Genomic DNA, 18,760 nt, shown 5'->3' with positions numbered 1-18,760 from the left:
GCTTTGGATCCTCTGTCCCACCCCACCCCTGCCCTTCCCCCACCTGTGCTCTCAAAAATAAAACATTAAAAAGGAAAGAATAGCACCCTGGGCTCAACTACAATTGGAGTGGAAAGAAGAATTTCAAAAGTTCAAGAAGAAAAAAAAAATCAATCTATTTCCTTCCCCCAAAGCTTTCACTTCTATAAATACATTCATCCAAATGGAGTGAAAACCATTCTTATGAAAACACTACCTGCCTGGAATTTGCAAGATAAACGACGTGCCCATGTTGCTTTCAAAGCACCAAAGCTCAAACAATGCTCTCCAGTAGCTTCTCTCTCAAGTAACACTCACTTATCCCCGAGGATTGTAACAGTAATACAGGTATCTGGCAGAAAACTATGAAATTCCAGTCGACTCTTGAACAACGTGGATTTGAACTTCGTGGATCCACTTACACGTAAATTTTTTCCCAATGAAGTACTGTGTGTTCCTAACATTTTCTTTTCTCTATCTTAAAGAATACAGTATGTAATACATATAATGTACAAAATACGTGTTGCTTATCATTAAGGCTTACGGTCAAGAGTAGGCCATTAGTCAAATTTTGGGGGTGTCAAAAATTACACACGGGAGGCACTTGGGTGGTTCAGCTGGTTAAGCATCTGCCTCTTGATTTCGGCTCAGGCCATATCTCAGTTTGTGGGTCTAAGCCCCGCAACGGGCTCTGCGTCGACAGTGTAGAGCCTGCTTGGGATTCTCTCTCTGCTTCCCTCTCTGCCCCTCCCCTGCTCGTGCACACGCTCTCTCTCAAAAATAAACTTAAAAAAAATTACACATGGATTTTTGACTGTGTGAGGGGTTGATGCCCCCTAACCCTGGATTATTCAAGGGTCAAATGCTCACAGAAAAAGGAAGCAAAATGGAGGCCAGCTTCTTGATCTTTTGGCTGTTAGTGCTGACAAGTAAAAGGGTGGAAATGGGGGGACTGAAAGCACTGGTGGCTGGACTCAGCATCGCAGTGTCGTCACCAGCCTCCGCAATCCAAGAAGCAGTCTGGGGCGGACGTGGCATCTTGATGCCCAGCTGGCAACCCCAGCGGTGCACTTTTTTTAAATGTTTATTTATTTACTTTGTGAGAGAGAATCCCAAACAGGCTCCATACCATTGCGGGCCTCGATCCCACAAACCGTCTTGATCTGAGCCCAGATCAAGAGTCAGATGGCCTACTGAGCCACTCAGGTGCCCCCCAGCCATGTGTTCTTAAACTCAGCAGAGCCAGGGGCAATCTCCCGATTCCCACCTGTGGAGCCCTTTCACAATTTTATAGCATTCTATCCACGCATCAAATCCTCTTTTTAAAGAGGTCTAGGGGCGCCTGGGTGGCTCAGTCAGTTAAGCGTCCGACTTCAGCTCAGGTCACGATCTCGTGGTCCGTGAGTTCGAGCCCCGCGTCGGGCTCTGGGCTGATGGCTCAGAGCCTGGAGCCTGCTTCGGATTCTGTGTCTCCCTCTCTCTCTGCCCCTCCCCCGTTCATGCTCTGTCTCTCTCTGTCTCAAAAATAAATAAACGTTAAAAAAAAAAAAAATGTAAAGAGGTCTAGAACCATTTGTTTTCCGTACTTCACTTTGATTCATCTCTCTCAAAAACGTGCTTTCAGAGCTGACCCCTGCCCTCTGTGGGCCCGAGCCAGGCAGAGTAACCAGCTTTGTCAATCTCTTCCTCTGACCGGCTCCTCTGTTATGGCAGCCTCAAACTAAACTGGCCCCCTTCGGCAACCCCACGACACAGGTGACCCACAGCTACTGGGAAAGCCGGAGGCCTCCTCTTCCAGCCCAGCTGGGCTGCGTGGCCCTTCCAGACTAGGCATCACAGCTCTCTTCACAGCCCTCTTTATTAATACTGATCCATTAGATCTGGCCTAGGGTTCAGCCTGTGAGATCTGTTGGCTCGGACTTCCCCAGGCCCCACCCTCCCACAGGAACCGCCTGCCATTTATAATCACAGCGACACCAGAGGTGAGAGGTGAAGTCCAACATGGCAATTACTTTATCTTTCCACCAAACACAAGCATGACTTGAGATGCTGCTTCTGGCTTCGTACCACGCCAAAGCAAGGCTTCTTTTTCCTTCTCATTTTAAAAATAAAAATGGAAATGAACACAAGTAGTGGCTCCGTGTGGCCAAAATGCTCCATCTGGAAAGCACTCTCTAGGTGATCCTCCTCCGCTTTGACTGGTGGTCCGAGGTCTGGGCTGGAGGCAGCGGGATGGACAGAGTGCCCAGCTTGTGATCCTCCTCCCCGCCAGCTGCCAGAGACACCCTTCTTTTAGAGATCTTCAGCCTCATGGCCCTCGCTATCTCCATCATCCTAAGGAGCAAACACACAGAACAAAAGGGAGGGAGTGTCCTCAGCAGGTCTGCCCTTGGCAGGGGGAGCAGCATTCACACTCCGGCCCGTGAAGACAGAATCCCCAACGGCCACCAGGAGCAGAGCAGAGAAGCAGACAAGATCTGCTCCAGAGCCATCAAAAAGACAAGGTAATGTAATGTAATGTATCTTATTTATTTGTAAAAGATTTTTATTTTTAAGTAACCCCTACACCCAACGTGGGGCTCAAACTTACAACTCTGAGATCAAGAGCTGCACACTCCACTGAGCCAGCCAGGCGCCCCAAGACAATTTCATTTTAATGTGTTGCTATTAGCAAGTATCCATATAGGTGATGGAAAACCAGGTTATCTAGACACAATTAATAACTTTGTTTACTTCTGATAACCAGGATTGAGCACTTGCTAGAATTTTGCTAGAACTTTACAGGCTCCGAGCATCTTGTTTCTCTTTTATTTTCCACCTCAATGCCTATTAGAATGCCTTTTGTGGACGGCCCTCAGGATAATCCCTCCAGGGACTGCTAGAAGAGCCCAGACAAGGGTATTCTCGCTGGCTCTCTTGGAACACCATCGGGGGCCTTGGATACCAGACGCTCTTAAATCACCCAAAGGCCAGCATATCCCACAGTTCAGGATCCTGGAAAGTTCTGCCTGCTTTGTCCGAATCCTTCCTAGCAAGGCTGGAAAAGGCCCAAGATCACAACTCTGCCAACTCTCCCAGGACCCTCCGAGCCTGTCCCTGTTCCTCAGTAAGGCTGTGGGGTCATAGAAGCCCCAGTGTGATATCCCTGACAAACGGTGGCCCCACCATGTCTGGCAGCCCCTTCCATCCAACTCTGAGGACGTTCTTTTTGCTAGGCTGAAATTGGGTTCTCTTACAACTTCCACCCCTGGGCTCCACCCCTCAGGACCATACAGACCCCCTCTCCCCAGTGACAGCAATTCAGAGACTGCTGGGTTATACAGGGACAGAATGCTATGGGAAGGCTCAGGCTCAAAGCCCAACTATTCCCCCCGTCTTGGTCGTGTGACGCTGGGAGTCACTGACTTCTTTGAACTGAAGATTCTCCCATTGGTTTTTAGGAAAATCACTGAGATCGTGACAGATTTAATACTGTGCGTAGAATAGACAAGGCACTTGGTAATGTCTTGGTTGTGCATCCATTTAATCACTCATTCGCTGACAACTGTCCTCTGGCCCGTATCAAATGTCCCCAGGTCCCTTGATGGTGCTTCCTGCTTTCCAGTAGTACCAGAAATACTAAGCACCCTACAGGGAGCTTATTACTCTGTTGCGCTCACCTTCTCTCGCTGAGCTTCAAGTCCCTCTGTAACAGTGTCAGGTCAATCTGGAAGTCGCTTATGTGCAAAGCCAGTATGATTACATACGCGGTGACCTTCGCCTTCATCGAATCCGAAATTAAGTTCCGTAGGCTACAAAATCAGTGGCAGTGAAGGAGAGACAGCGTTAAACTCTAAGATGATTATTCTAGAAGTGGAATAAAAACATCCAAGCCTGTTCTCATGCACACTCATTGTCTTCCCACCTTGGGGAGAAGAAATCTGAGCAACATTCCTTGTCCAGTCAAGGTATCCATGCCTTCACGCACAGTGGGGCAATGAGGCAATCCCAGTGTTCCCTCCGAGTGGGCCACAGCTACACTTTCCCCAGGCACAGTTAGGGCTTCTCAAGGACACGGACCCTCTGAGCGTGTCCCCACTGCTCAGCCGGGAGGCTGGGAAAACAGTCATCCCAAACGCAAAGGGCACTGGCCTGCCCTTTTCTGCAACACTGCCTTTCCATAGAACATTGGTTCTATGAGATATTAGGAAAGGCTCCTTGGAGAAGTGTATGAAGTGAAAGAAGTCTCCAGCTGCAGGACTTCCCAGAGCCTCTAATGTGAACTTCTCCAAGGGGGACAGAGCATGTAATACATAGTGTTTCCTCAACCAATTTGAGGAAGACCCTTGCAAAGGGCAGTGAGTGCTCTCCTCAGCAGTGTCCGTGGACATGGGATCCAACCCATGCGCTCGTCCCCACTCTCACTGCCCTCCCCAGCCCGCTTTCTCCAAGGCAGGAGCCCCAGAAGCCAATCCCCCTGACCTGCCGTTGTTGTAGGTCAAGCAGGTGAAGTGCTTCAGCAGTTTGGCACTGATGATGTGGGGGACCCCAGGTCCCAGGGCACCTACAACACAAAGCTGAGTTTGAGCATGTTTCCAAACCTGCACACCACAGCATCTCCATGAGGAGATGCTGGCCAGCAGTTGGGCCACTGCAATGAATGGAGCCATGTGGTAACAGAAGCAGGGCCCATGAAACAGAAAAGCCACTTCCCAATGAAAACTGCACACGCCCGAGAGACGTTTGTGATGGGGCAGAGACAGGGAGGAAAACCAGACTCCAATGAGGCCTAAAGATCTAGAATTCATAAGATGTTACAAAGCAAAATAGATAGTGGAGAAAGCCCAAGGAGAGGGAAAGGAGGAGAGACTGAAATGTGAAAATAAGAAGCAGGCAAATCCTGAAAACAGTTACAGACTCTTGGGAGCTCAATCACAGTAACAAGACGGCATCACCTTGTGCCTAAAGCCACAGGTGGGTTTCCAGCGCTGGGTGGATGTGGGGCATCCAGCATGGCCCTAGACATGTGACACGTGTTACCAGCGGGAATGGGCTCTCTTCCTTGTCAGTCAGAAATACGCAGACACACATAAACCTGCCATAAGCCGTCATATGAACAAAGCCAGTTTTTCTCCCCAGAGAGCTCACGTTTGCCCAACAGTCCCTTAAAATTTTCATAATTTGACTGGATACTATACTTTGCCCCATGCAGACGAGAAGTAGTGGATGCCAGCTCTGAACAAAGGTACAAGCCAGCCTATCCCCATTTTCAGAAGAGGAGAGAGCTGGGCCGGTCCTTTCAGTCTGCCGGCATGACTACAGGAACCTCACTTTTACACTGTCACAAATAAAGATCGAGACAATCATATCCATTTTCTTCTCTCATTACAGCTAGTCTAACAGACAAGTAACAGGCTAGAAATAACTAGAATAAAATGTCTATCATGGACTTACTTTTCCGCTTAATCACTTTTTGTGCTCGAAATTTGATGAGCGTGTCCAGAAACCATATGCATCGGGCCTGGCGGTCTCGGCTCTCCTCATCTGATGGCAAAGACTTCAACGCTTCTATGACAAAGGAGCAGTGGCTAAAACGGGGGAGGAGACAATGGAGGGATGCATGAGACCGGCTCTGTCAGGAGCCATTCATGCTGTCAATGAAAACAGCAGGCATCCTTCACAGCTGATACACACTCAACAGTCAAGGAAGGGCCGTCCTATCAACGTTCCTTATAACACAGTGAGCATGGTTTAGTGCCAAGGCAGTAAAGGACTAGACAGTAAATATTTGTGGTTTGTGGGCCATATGGTCTCTGTTCCATCTACTCAAAGCTGCCACTGCAAAAGCAGGCATTAATAATACATAAATGAATGACCATGGCTGTGTTCCAATAAAACTTTATTCACAGACAGCAGGCCAGACTTGGCACACAGGCCGTGGTCTGCCCCATCCTGATGTAGTGGTCTGGAGCACAGGCTCTTGAGTTAAAATGCCTGGTTTTGAACCCCCTGTCTGCCATTCAGTGGCCTGGGAAAGTTTCTGTACATCTTCTATACATCTCTGTACATCATCTCCACCTAAAAATTTAAGGCAATGATAGTAGCCTCAGGGTAGGGGCTTTCTGTGCATTAAATGAGACAATGCAAGTAAAGTGTCTAGAACAGTACTTGGCACATGTAAGAGCTCCATCTATGTTAGCTATTATTTTTATGTACTATTCTACCACTATGAGGATCCTGGACTCAGATAACGAAGCTCTTTAAGAAAGTGGCCTCGTTTTACAGATAGGAAAACTGAGGCTCAGCGGAGGGAAGATCACACAGATCACACCATACCTTGGGCAGAGCTCAGGGACTTATTTCTTCAAACTCAGCCCAGAGCTCATTCCTGCACCTGCTGCTGAACCACAACTACATTAAGACAACCAAGAACCAGTAATAAACTTTTCTGGAAATGAATCTTTGGAGGGGAAAAAAAGAAAAAAAGCACTTTCAAAACTCAAGGAACTTGGGGCACTGGGTGGCTCAATCGTTTAAGCCTCTGACTCTTGATTTCAGCTCAGGTCATATCTCATGGTTCATGAGTTCAAACCCTGCATCAGGCTCTGCACTGAAAGTGTAGAGCCTGCTTGGGAGTCTCATTCTCTCTCTCTGCCCTTCCCTCCCCTTAAAAAAATCGGAGAACCAACCTAGGGTTTGTAATTTTTTATTTTCTCAAGATAAAATTATTAAAAGGAAAAACTCAAGAGCAAAAAAATTCCACTATCATCAAAAAAAAAAAAGCTGCTTTTAAAGGCCCAAGGAGGGTGGAGAGATAATCTGAATTATTTAAAATATACAGTACTTTTTTTTTTTTAAGTTTATTTATTTTGAGAGAGAGAGAGAGAGAGCGGGCGAGCATATGTGGCATGAGTTGGGGAGGGGCAGAGAGAGAGAGAGAGAATCCGAAGCAGGCTCTGCACTCCTGATTTGGGGCTTGAACTCACGAACTGTGAGATCATGACTTGAGCCGAGATTAAGTGTTGGCCACTTAACCGACTGAGCCATCCAGGCACCCTTTAAAATATACAGTATTTAAATACATAAATTTAAGTTAAAATGCTCACTCAGCACACCATCACTTCCACTGGCACCTACTCGCAGGCTCGCACTTGGGCCCCACCCCACTGGTGACAATCACTATCAGCATAACACTGGGGACATGGGCCAGCTCTAGTTCCAAGCCCCAGACCACAAGGCCCCACCACCCTCTGCCCAGCCACAGGCTCCAGGTACTCAGAGGCCACCTCTCTCTCCCTTGAATGCCACCCACAGCCTTGGGACAAGAAGCCTGAAGACCCAAACATTTTCAAGAAAACACTGGCTCGTTCACGTTGAAATGCTGAAAAGACATACACCCTCACTGACTGACATCCCTAAAAGTCCGCTTCACCTGACTACTGTCATGTTCTGACATCACTGCCCCAGACACTCCATCCACCCAGGGGGTTGAGGGGTACCTGTTCTCTTCGATCATCTTCAGGATCTCCTCTGATGAGACATTCCTGAAAGCTTCAGATGGGCTTTGAAGAGCTTCATACTCAGCAGGGGAGAGAACTAGTCACAGGTCAAGAACACAATCTGACCAAAATGGCAACATCCAACTGGCTAGCTCATCTCAGAGGGGCCTCGTTTTAGAGATGGGACAGCTGAGGCCCAGATGGGGATAGATCACATAATACACTGGGGCTGAGCGCAGGGTCTCGGTCCTTCAGACTCCCAGCCCAGAGCCCATTCCCTGCCTGGGCTTTTCTGCCTCCCCGGCTTATCACAAAACTACTGCAGGCATTTTCCCTCTGACTAGACGCACAAGTAGGGAAATTCTATGCTCCAACCCTACCTTTTACAAATCAGTCTGTCTTAGACTTAAGGCACTAGTTGACTTAGAAGTCTTATCCTGACTACTGACAGAGAGTGACCTCAGCACTTTGCTGAGGAATGGGTTTGAATCTCAGAGGCGGAGGGCCAGTCCCACAGCTAGTGAGGAAGCCTAGCTGACTACCCAGCGACAGCGCTGGAGCGAGCGCAAAGGTCTGGATGTAGCTTCCGTGAGCATCACGGGACCACCAACACACCAGAGAGCCTGTCTGCCCACTCATGTATACACATCCCAACCTGGGAAATAAAGCAGCGTTTCTACTGCAACAAGGATACGGTCTTCAAATTTATACACGTCTTCAGGCTTGGCTGCATCAGCGTGGCAGGGAGGAAGGTACAGGGAGTCATCTTGCAGTTCATCACGGATGGCATCACTGACCAGAGCTTTTTAATAAAGGAAGAGATGGTGTCGGTATCATCCATTTGGCTGCAGGTTCCCCAATACACTATAATTTATGTCCTCAAGATCGTAACTGGTCCGGAAAACTCCTCATTGGAATGCTTCTGCCAATGTGGCCTGACCTCCCCATCAGGCTGACAGCTCCAGCTATCATGACACAAACCTAACCAGGCACTGGAGAAGGTGCACACGGTGTGGTCCCCCTCAAGCGACTTGTAATATAGCTGGGAAAGGCAGGTGTACCGATAAATATTTACAATACAAGAGAAGCTAAAAGTGAGGGATATTCAAAAGAGTCTTTAATGGCTCCAGAAAACTTCCCCACATATTGTGAGTAAAAACAAAAAACCAGAATATAAAACTGTGAACTAGCCTACAAGGATAACCATTAAGAATTAAGTATGCATATAGATGTGGACAGATAGGAATATGGGAAAATTATAATAGTTGGTCTGGAAAAATGATGAGAAACGGGTGAATTATTTTTCTTTTTAGACGTCCTTTGATAGCTGACAGTAGACTCAACAAAAACATTAAAAAATTTATTCATGTAAATGCAACAAAAACATTAAAAAATGTCCTCATGTGGGGCACCTGAGTGCTCAGTCGGTTAAGTGTCCGACTTCGGCTCAGCTCATGATGTCACGGTTCGTGAGTTCGAGCCCTGCGTCAGGCTCTGTGCTGACAGCTCAAAGCCTGGAGCGTGCTTCAGATTTTGTGTCTCTTTCTCTCTGCCTCTTTTTCTCTCTCTCAAAAATAAACATTAAAAAAATATTTTTTTAATTTGCTAATGCTTTCAAATAAATGGAGAGACATATTTTTATGTTCCTGGATAAGAAAACATAATATTATAAAGATGATGATTCTCTCCATATTAATCTCAATTGCGTTTTGAGGGAATTTGACAAAATAATTAAGATCACCTGGGGAGAAAGCATGTTACTCTAATGTTTGCAAAAAATAAAAGGAAGGAGTAGGAGGAACTTGCCCTATCAGAAAATAAACCGGATGATGAGGCTACTGAAATCAAAACAGCCTCATGCTGCCACGGGAACAGAATGGACAATGGAACAGAACACAGACAGAATGTGCTAAAGTGAGAAGGAGGACTTTCTAAATCATCTTCTACAAGAAAAGGATGGAGTTGGGGACAGCTGGTTAATCATTTAGAAAATATAAAATTAGGTCTCTACCATATGCCAAAATAAGTCTTAAGCTTTAAATGTAAAAAGTAAAATTATGAAAGTACTGCAAGAAAACATAGGAAAATATTTATATGATCAGAGGGTTTGGGAAGATTTTCTCAAAATTACTAAAATCCCACTCTAATAGAAAAACCGCTCTTATGTAAACCTTCTCTTACGTTCTTATAATGCATTTGAGCAATAAATACATTTTTAAATAATACAATTAAATACTCAAGCTGCTGACGAATTTAGGAACAGAAAAAGGTCCACTGGCACCAAAGTGAAGCCCTGTCTCCAGAGGGTTAATCAGCACCAACATCACCTTGGTCTTTTTCCCCAAGACCTCCCTGTGCCCAGAGCACCCTGCCAGCTGGAACCCTGGCACCAAGGACACGCATACACACATCCATTCCCGTGCCTGTCTCCTCTACTTGACTGGGAACTCCCCAAGGGCAGATGTTTCTTACTACTTCCAGAGTCTGTTCCCAGGAAAGCACTCAGTGAGAAGAAGGAATCCAGCCTGAATGCCCATTATTTCCATCTGTGGGGCAGGTAAAAGATCTCAAGAGAAGAGAAAGTGGTCTCTATGAGCAGACTCTTACCCAGGTCCCAGCTGCTTACCAGTCACACCCTTTGCATCAATAATATTCTCTGCGGCTTTAGCTACTGCACAATTCAGAGATTCATTGCCAACTCTGTTCATTCTTCTGGAATTCAAAGCCCGCTTCTGTTTGGTGGTTCCAAAGGCTTCAATGCAAGAATCCATCTGTGCAGGGACAAATGTGGTCTGTCTAGGGACAGGTTGGGCACTACTATTCCTGTGTGACTATGGGGAAACCCTCGGCCTTTCTGAGCCATGATTATTACCTCACTTGCAAATTGGGCTGAACCATATGTATCTATCTCCCAGGCTTCTTGTATTAACACATCTGAAGTACTTGCTTTATAAACTGTCAGGGGGTATTTACAAATCAACAGTGTCTCCATTTGTAAAGTAAAAAGACCAGAATTAGGATTGGTAAATCTGTGGCATACAGCTTACTGTTTTCCAGCCCTGTACCCATAGCAGATGTTGCTAATCACTCATTCTTTCCCTCTGAGTCTGAAGACAGCCTCATACCCGCTCTCAACACTGCTCCAGGCAGTACTGAAGATTCAATCAATTGCCATCCTGGGGTGAGATGAGCTTTGCAGAAACCGCCTACCTTGAAAATCTTGAAGTTTACTTTTGTTTTAATGAGAAAGTTTCCAGGCTACAACCAGTATTTTCTGAAACTTGGATTAAATCCAAAACCAAGTATTATGCTACACCTATATCAGCCCAGAGAACCAGTTCCGCACACTGGCACAGAGCAGCGTATACCTGTCCCACATGGAAGGATGGCTCTGTGAGGCCATGGAGGCCTCTGCAGGTGGCCTTGCCAGAGAACCACAGACTGAATGAGCTGGGAGCAGCCCTATGTTGGGCCAGCTCATTATACTGATGGGAAAACGCAAGGCCTAAAAGGAACGCATTTCGGGTCCCACATCTCAGTTCTGTCACACTTACCTTTTCTCTAAAAGTTTTGGCCTCATTATCTCGTGTCGAGCCACTCTCGACTGATTCATCTATCAAAACACAAAACAAACAAAAACAGAGAGGAAAAAAAAGTGAGCTGTAAGGCCCACAGATTATAATAGTGTTTAATATTTATTTTAACAGCCAATCTCAGAAAAACAGATTTCTTTACTTCAGGATTTCCCAGAGTTTAATATAATGGATCCTGAAAACAATTAGTCTGTGGCTTTAGTACAGTCAGAGGATTTGGAGGATAAATTAAGAAGTCAAATGAGGGGGTCATCTGGTCCAACTGTTCATTTTACAAATAAGGAAAAATGAAGCCTCCAGATGAAATAATTTGCCCCAAGTCTGTTGACCAGGCAGTGGCCAAGATGGGATTAGAAACTAAGTCCTTGGTTCTTTCCAGTAAATAGTTTTGCCCTCCTTATAAAAGACCTAAAAGTAGGTAAGCATAAATGTGAGGTATGTATTACTTACATAAAGCTCTCAAATCTCCCATAAAGTATTTATATATAAGGGGCAGTATAATCTAGTGGACACAGGAGCATAAGCTCTAGAGTGACCTTGCCCGAGTCTCAATCCCAGATCATATATACATACACGACATGATATGGTACTTTATATAGACATAGATAGCAGCATTGTGTCCCTGCCAAGTTGGTTCACTTCTGTGCCAGTTTTGTCATTGATAAAACAACCAGAGGGTTGTGTGAAGTAAATGATGTAGTGCACTGAAAGTGCTTAGAACAGTGCCTAGCACACAGGCACTTAATAAATGTTGCATGTGTGTGCATGTATGTGTATACACATACATACGTGTGTGTGTATGTGTATATATTTGTATATATAATATATATTATGTGTGTATATATATATATATATATACACTGTCGTGTATATACTGTCGTATATATACATATATATACGTATATATATATATACATATATATGTATATATATATATACGTATATATATGTATGTGTATATATATATATATACATACATACATACATATATGCACTGTCCCAAATAAACCATTATTTACACATTTTTTTACATGTAAAAACAAAAATTTGTTTAATCAGCAAATTAATGAACAATTTCCTTTGCCTCTTGGGAAGTCGGTAGAGCATTTGGAGGATAATCTAAATGCAGTTACATATGTTTGCAAAGCAAGGAATTCTTTTTTTTTTTTTTTTTTAAGTTTGTTTGTTTATTTTTGAGAGAGAGAAAGAGAATCTCAAGCAGGTTCTGCACTGTCAGCACAGAGCCCGATACAGGGCTCAATCTCATGAACTGTGAGATCATGACCTGAGCCAAAGTTGGACACTTAACCTACTGAGCCACCTAGGTGCCCCCAAAGCAAGGAATTCTTAACCTATAGACTATGGATCCCTGAAATTCACAGATGGGTTTCAGGACTCAAATGCCCTTTACAACTGTATGCAAAATCTCATACATATTCTTGTATACTGTGTATGTTTCCAGGAGGTAGGTCCAGGTCCCTCAGATTCTCAAAAGGACTGGCATCGCTGCTCTGCGGGAATGAAGTTGGAACCACTGTCTCTGAAAGTATCTGGCAGATCCACCAAGACCCTAGCAATCCTTCCTCATCTCTACCCTCCTCACCATGGTTTGCAGTATTTAAGATTTAGAGAACAGGAACCCCTTGAGTCTGACCCTCCAACCTTCTGGAGGATCCCACTCCAGTCTGGAGCATTCTGAGATGCCAAAGCAGAGAAACAGTACAAGTTCTCCCTCTGGATTAGGGTAAAAATAGATCTCCGCCTAAATTAGAAAGCATAGAGGGGCTACCTGGGTGGCTCAGTCGGTTAAGCATGTGACTCCTGATTTCAGCTCAGGTCATGATATCAGAGTTTGTCACAGAGCCCACTTGGGATTCTCTCTCTACCTCTCCCTTGTTCTCTCTCTCTCTCAAAATAATAAATAAATAAATAAATAAATAAATAAATAAATAAATAAATAAATAAACAAACAAACAAGAAAAGTTACTGTCCAACCCATAAGTAACTCCCATCACCTGCTAGAGACCCTAAAAGCTCTACTCCAACCAGAACAGTTAAGAGTTTTAAAAAAGGCCTTTGAATGAAAAAAAATATTGGACATGCCCTCCAATATTCTGCTCCGATCATTGCTCAACTGACTTTAACTAAAATTATTTTCTGATCTCAAATCTGTAAACACTGAAGGGACAGGATCTGTGTCTGTTTTGCTACACCCCCAGCCCCTAACTTGTGCCTGGAACATAGTAGGTCATCAATAAATATTTGCAGAAAGGCACCCTTTTAAAAATAAGTACAAACTACGTTTTACAAATCGACAACTAACTCGTCCAGCAAACCTAAAATATACAGTGTTTTTGTGAGCCTTCATGACTGGGACCTACCTGAAAACAGTGGCTGCATGTTGAACAATTCAGCATCATACACCTCCATCTGGCCGGAGGTCTTGTTCAGGACTCCCACAAAGTGCCTGAATAAAGAAGGAGTAATACCAATGGTAATGGATTATGCAAAAGGTATTGTTTATACAACTTCCTTTTTCCTGCTTAAAAGTACTCAAGGATCTTTCTGCCCCAGTGCACTTGAGGAACACATCACTTGTTGCTGAGTAACCATGATCCCCAAGAGCAGCAATTCTTAGCATGAGAGGGAAAGGAGCGAAGGAAGGAGGGAATTCAAGAGGTGGTTCTGGAAGAAAAAAAAAATGCTACCAGGTGATTCTGGTAGCCAATCACACTTGTGCTCATTGCTGTAGTGGGAAACTATTTGGAGATATAAGAATCTAGAATTACACTAGAATTTGCTGCACACATAAATTTTATGGAGGCAAAGACAAGTAAAACCTTGGTAATTATGGGGAGAAGACCAATCTGAACTAGAGAATCTTTGTAAGGGCATGATGTGGTGTTAATGGTTTTAAGTACATACACATTAATCTGACCTCTAGCAGGGTGGTTTGATGGGGGCTTTGAAAAGGCCTTTTTTGTGCTTCACGGTTGGACACTATCAGAGGAACACTGCCTGTGTTATGCCAGCGCCTGACGGTTACAGTCTGTTCGGGTGAACAATCTTCATTGCACCCGGGGAGAGAGCGGGGGTCAGTGAAGGACAGAGCTGTCCAAAGTCAGTTGATCAGTAGTAGAGCTGGATAGAAACCCTGGAGTCTTTGACACTACCAAATGCTTTTCTTGGAGTTAGTTCCAGGAAAAATTTCTGGCAAGCTTTGGCCTATTGATCACATATTCCAAATAAGTGGAGACGGCTGCCTTTTGGAAACAAGACAATTATAAAGGATACTGCAAATTAATGAGGTGGTCAAAAGGTACTTTCAGTTACAAAATAAATAAGCCCTGGGAATGTAATGTACAGCATGGTGACTGTAGCTAATAATACTATATTGTATATTTAAAAGTTGTTGAGAATAAATCTTAAAAGTTCTGATCATAAGAAAAAAATTCTAACTATGTGTGGTAATGAATGACTATACTTACTGTGGTGACCACTGTGCAATATATACAAATATCTAATCATTATGCTATATACCAAAACTAATATGTTGGGGGCGCCTGGGTGGCTCAGTCGGTTAGGCGGCCGACTTCGGCTCAGGTCACGATCTCGCGGTCCGTGAGTTCGAGCCCCGCGTCGGGCTCTGTGCTGACAGCTCAGAGCCTGGAGCCTGTTTCAGATTCTGTGTCTCCCTCTCTCTCTGCCCCTCCCCTGTTCATGCTCTGTCTCTCTCTGTCTCAAAAATAAATAAACGTTAAAAAAAAAATTAAAAAAAAAAAAAAAAAAAACTAATATGTTGTATTATATCTCAATTTTTTTAATTATTATTTTTAAGATTTTATTTTATTTTTAAAAAATGTTTATTTATTTAGTCTGGCCAGGGTTGGGGGGGGGGCGGTTAGGGAGGGGCAGAGAGAGGGAGAGAGAGAATCCCAGGCAGGTTCTGCACTGTCAGCCCAGAGCCCGATGTGAGGCTCGATCCCCCGAACCTCAAGATCATGACCTGAGCCAAAATTAAGAGTTGGACACTTAACCAAGTGAGCCACCCAAGCACCCCTAAGATTTTATTTTAAAGTAATCTCTATATTCAATGTGGGGCTCAAAATCACAACCCCGAGATCAAGAGTCACACACTCCACTGACTGAGCCAGCCAGGCACCTCTAAAAAATTGTAAATGAATGAGATTTGTTAGGAAATCCAACAAATGTAACTTGTTTTCCCTTCTCAGGCATGTCCACATGCTGCTGTGAGGACCTCTGGATCTGGGAACAAGGGACATGGTAAACCTCTCCAGATTTCCCCCACTGTCCCTAAAATAAAGAGCAAACATAGTAGTGCCAGGCTCACCACCACTATCCTCCTCCTCCCGCTGTCCCTTCCCCTATCCCTACCTGCACAGAGTGTTGCATTTGAGGGCTCCAGTCCCAAAATTATTTCCCACATAGGAAAGTCTGTCTGTTTCAGCTGCCTAAAATGTAAAGGGAAAAAAACCATCACTACAACCAATATTGAAAGGTATTAAGCATCTTGTCTCCCTTTCCCACATTTGTAAAAGCTTTAGAATCCAGAACCAGTGGATTAGAAGCAGAGAGCCTCTGGGAGATGATCTAGTCCCACCGTCCAAGTGAATCTGGGTGTCCCTAGGAGAAAGGCAAGAGGACTTTTGAAAGGGAAGCCCCAGACAGTGCTGGCTTCTATGTGGTCTGAAAAGTTCTCAGGGGAATTGCACCATAGGACTCGGGAGAGAGGTCCTGGGGTCCCAGCGCTTAGAAACATGCTACAAAGTGGTTCTGCCAGCAACCTCTGGGCCCAAAGTCCAAGCCCTTCCTGAGCTTCTTGGCCCATTTCTCCCAGGACTATTCCTTATATATTCACAGGACTATGGAAACAGCTGATTCATTCCTCAATCACAGTCAAGCTTTCCTGCTTCCCTGTTTGTCCTTGCCATCCTCTCCACTTGGAATACTAAACCTCAGCTGTCAAACCCTCCTCTATCCTTCAGAGCTCAGCTCCAATGCACTTTCTCCCGGGGAAGGCCTTCTGGCAAGCAGAGACTTCTCTGACTGAGCTCACTCTCCCTCTGCCAGGCTCTGAGCTCGTCTGCTTGTAGAAGTTACTGAACTCAAAACCAGTTCTCATCTCTCTACATCAGTGGTTCTCAACCGAGGGAAATCCTCTTCCGGGGATATCTGGGAATGTTTGATATTCTGACTGTCACAACTACAAGGTGCTACTGGTATCTAGTGGTTAGAGACCAGGGAAGCCGTTGAATGTCCTGCAATGCACAGGATGGGCCAACAACAAAGAATTATCTGGATCCAAATGTCAATGGTGCCAAGGTTGAAAAACCGTGCTCTAGAGTATGAGCTCCCTCAGAGCGGGGCCAGGTCCTACCTAGCTGTTTCCCTTGCAGCTTACAGCATAGGGCCATGTGGGTGTTCAACCAATGCTTGTCAAATGAATAAATCAATGAAAGGCCATCACTTCACCAAAAGTACATAACTGAATGGAGCCTGTCCCCACACCCCTGACCTGCTGGGACTCACAGGAGTTCTTCAAAGGCCCGTTTGCTATCCACCACCACCCCTTTCTCCTCCTGCTTTGACCCACATCCACCCGCACTCAAGCGCCTCCAGAGGCCTGCAGAGTGGAGCCAAGTGGCCACTGTAGCACTTACCAGGATCCGCTGACCTCTCTTCCTGGGGTTTGTGGAGTCATTGCTCTTGTACAAGGTAAAGCGCATGTTGCCTGGATTCTGCAGCTGCCCATTGGAGAACTGGACTGTAAGATTGCAGCCCGAGAATGAGATGGAAGTAGAAGGACCCACAGTGTATGCTGGGGAGGACCTGGACTGTCCTTGGGAGGGAGCGACTGAAGGAACGGGGATGGTAAGGAAGCCCAGGTCCTGACCTAAAGGGGGGCTGAAGGAGGTCCTGGTCCAGTTGGGAAGAGATGGAGAAGTGAGGGCAGTGCTGGGGAAGGGCTGTGGTAGAAGGGAATAACTAGGGGAACAGAGCTGAGGAGACCTGGGCCAGAGCTAGAGAGAAAGGGGAATTTCTGCCCAATAGAGAGGAGATGGGGCAGGTGAGTGGGGAGGAGACGACAGGTACAGCTTTGGAGAAGAGGGTGGCTGGGATATCCTCATCCAGAGGAAGTGGTGACAGAAAGATGGTGGGATGGCAGAGGAGCCCAGGCCAAGTCCCAATTAGTGGAGGAGACTAAAGGGGGTCTCGGTCCAGCGGGGAAAGGGGCCCGACAGGGGCGGGAGGACTGTACAGGCACCCAGACGGAAGGGGAGAGAGCTACGGGGAACTCCGCTCCGGCGCCGCAGTCTTTACCCAGTACTGCTCTATGGCTGTCGTCGGGCTCCCCACAGTACAGCCACCTCGCACTCGACAACACCTCCGCCGCCATCTCGCCAGTCCGGTCGCCAAGGTTAGGCGTTTACACGAACACCCCCGGGCCGTGTTTGCCACTCCACATGCGACAGCAGGGCCACAGGACGGAAGAGGCGCGGCCTCACCCGCCCCGCCCCGCGCGTGCGGAGCCGGCGTGGCTCCTCCCCCCCGGCACCGCCCCCTACTCGCTCTTCCCGGAATGCGGAGGCGCCGTTCCCGCCCACTCTTCGCCCCGCCCCGGAGAGGCGGGACTTCTGCCCACTACAGGCACCAGTCCTCTTTGCTGAACTAGCGCTCTGCCTGCGCGTTGAGGCTTGTGTGGGACTAGGAATTGCCAGAGCCGAAGGGCCAAAGAAGCTCCTGTAAGCGTGGACCCAAACAAGGGCATTTTTGAAGGGCAAGAAGTCAGGTCGTCTCGTCTGTTATCCAAGTTGCTTTCTTTCAAGATTCCACAAACGAGGTCACTAATCGTCCCAATAGTTTTTGCAGCAGAAAGAACCTGTCGGAAAACACAGGTTGCATTTAGTTGCCATAGCCCTTTAGTTTCCTTCAACCCAGAACAGTCCCTCACTCTGACTATAAACTTTAAATTTTAAAGATTACAGGCCAGTTATTTTGTGGAATGCCCCTCAATCTGGATTTGTCTAATGTTTCCAAGTGATTAGTTACAGGTTATGCATCTTTGGCAGGAATATTACAGATACGATGCTGTTCTTCTCACTGTATTCTATTAAGTGGCACACAATTTCGATTTGTCTCATTACTGGTTATAGTTACTTTGACCACTTAAACCGCTTACAGGTTTCTCTGCTATAAAGGTATTCTTTTCCTTTTATTATTTCACTTTGTGCCTGCCCCTTATTTTGTGGGCAGGTATTTAGAAACTAAGTAAAAATCCTGTGCATCACACTACCAATTTATTCATTTATTTATTTGCATCAGTCTGGACTTGTAGATTCCTATCTTATTCATTAGATTAGAATCTGCTACTATCATTTATTTTCAGGTTCAAATTATATCAGATTGGGCCAATGGGAACCCCATTAGGCCAGTTTCTGTGTTCTAGTAACACGTCCACATCATTTTTTTTTTAACATGTCCTTACTTTCTGGCACAAAATATTTCAGCTTATCTTGTAGTTTCCCTGCCCCAGCCCTGGAATCACTCATTTCTCCAAAGAGTTCTGGTTTCTTTTGGTAGGGAATGGTATTTAGAAACCAAGATCTATGTAGCAGGTATGGACTGCTTTGGGGATGTCACTGCTCCCAG

The 18,760-nt window shown here is 45.6% G+C and overlaps 1 protein-coding gene across 1 annotated transcript; it reads right to left on the bottom strand.

Moving 5' to 3' along the window:
* Positions 1–2,001: 2,001 nt before the first annotated feature.
* On the bottom strand, positions 2,002–17,615 carry POLR1E (RNA polymerase I subunit E). Its single transcript, XM_042913878.1, has 12 exons — positions 17,432–17,615; positions 16,771–16,874; positions 15,485–15,561; positions 13,471–13,556; positions 11,051–11,109; positions 10,123–10,267; positions 8,191–8,298; positions 7,497–7,593; positions 5,452–5,585; positions 4,480–4,561; positions 3,678–3,809; positions 2,002–2,352 (listed from the first exon to the last, which is right to left on the bottom strand). Exons 1-12 carry the CDS (start codon positions 17,505–17,507, stop codon positions 2,193–2,195), a joined length of 1,260 nt encoding a protein of 419 aa, XP_042769812.1. The 5' UTR covers positions 17,508–17,615; the 3' UTR covers positions 2,002–2,192.
* Between the last annotated feature and the right edge of the window lie 1,145 nt (positions 17,616–18,760).

The sequence above is a fragment of the Panthera leo genome, chromosome D4 (assembly GCF_018350215.1).
Source record: "Panthera leo isolate Ple1 chromosome D4, P.leo_Ple1_pat1.1, whole genome shotgun sequence".
NCBI lineage: Eukaryota > Metazoa > Chordata > Mammalia > Carnivora > Felidae > Panthera > Panthera leo.
Note: the sequence above shows the minus strand (reverse complement) of the source record. Positions and strands in the feature narration are given on the sequence as shown.

Bases quoted from the DNA above. Each gene is read 5' to 3' on its own strand.
- POLR1E (XM_042913878.1), bottom strand. From the start codon at position 17,507: ATGGCGGCGGAGGTGTTGTCGAGTGCGAGGTGGCTGTACTGTGGGGAG. The intron at 7,594-8,190 runs GTATCCTTGTTG...ACCTGTGACTAG, and splicing joins CGTGTATAAATTTGAAGACC to TTCTCTCCCCTGCTGAGTAT. The intron at 3,810-4,479 runs GTCAGGGGGATT...CTGATTTTGTAG, and splicing joins TTGACCTACAACAACGGCAG to CCTACGGAACTTAATTTCGG.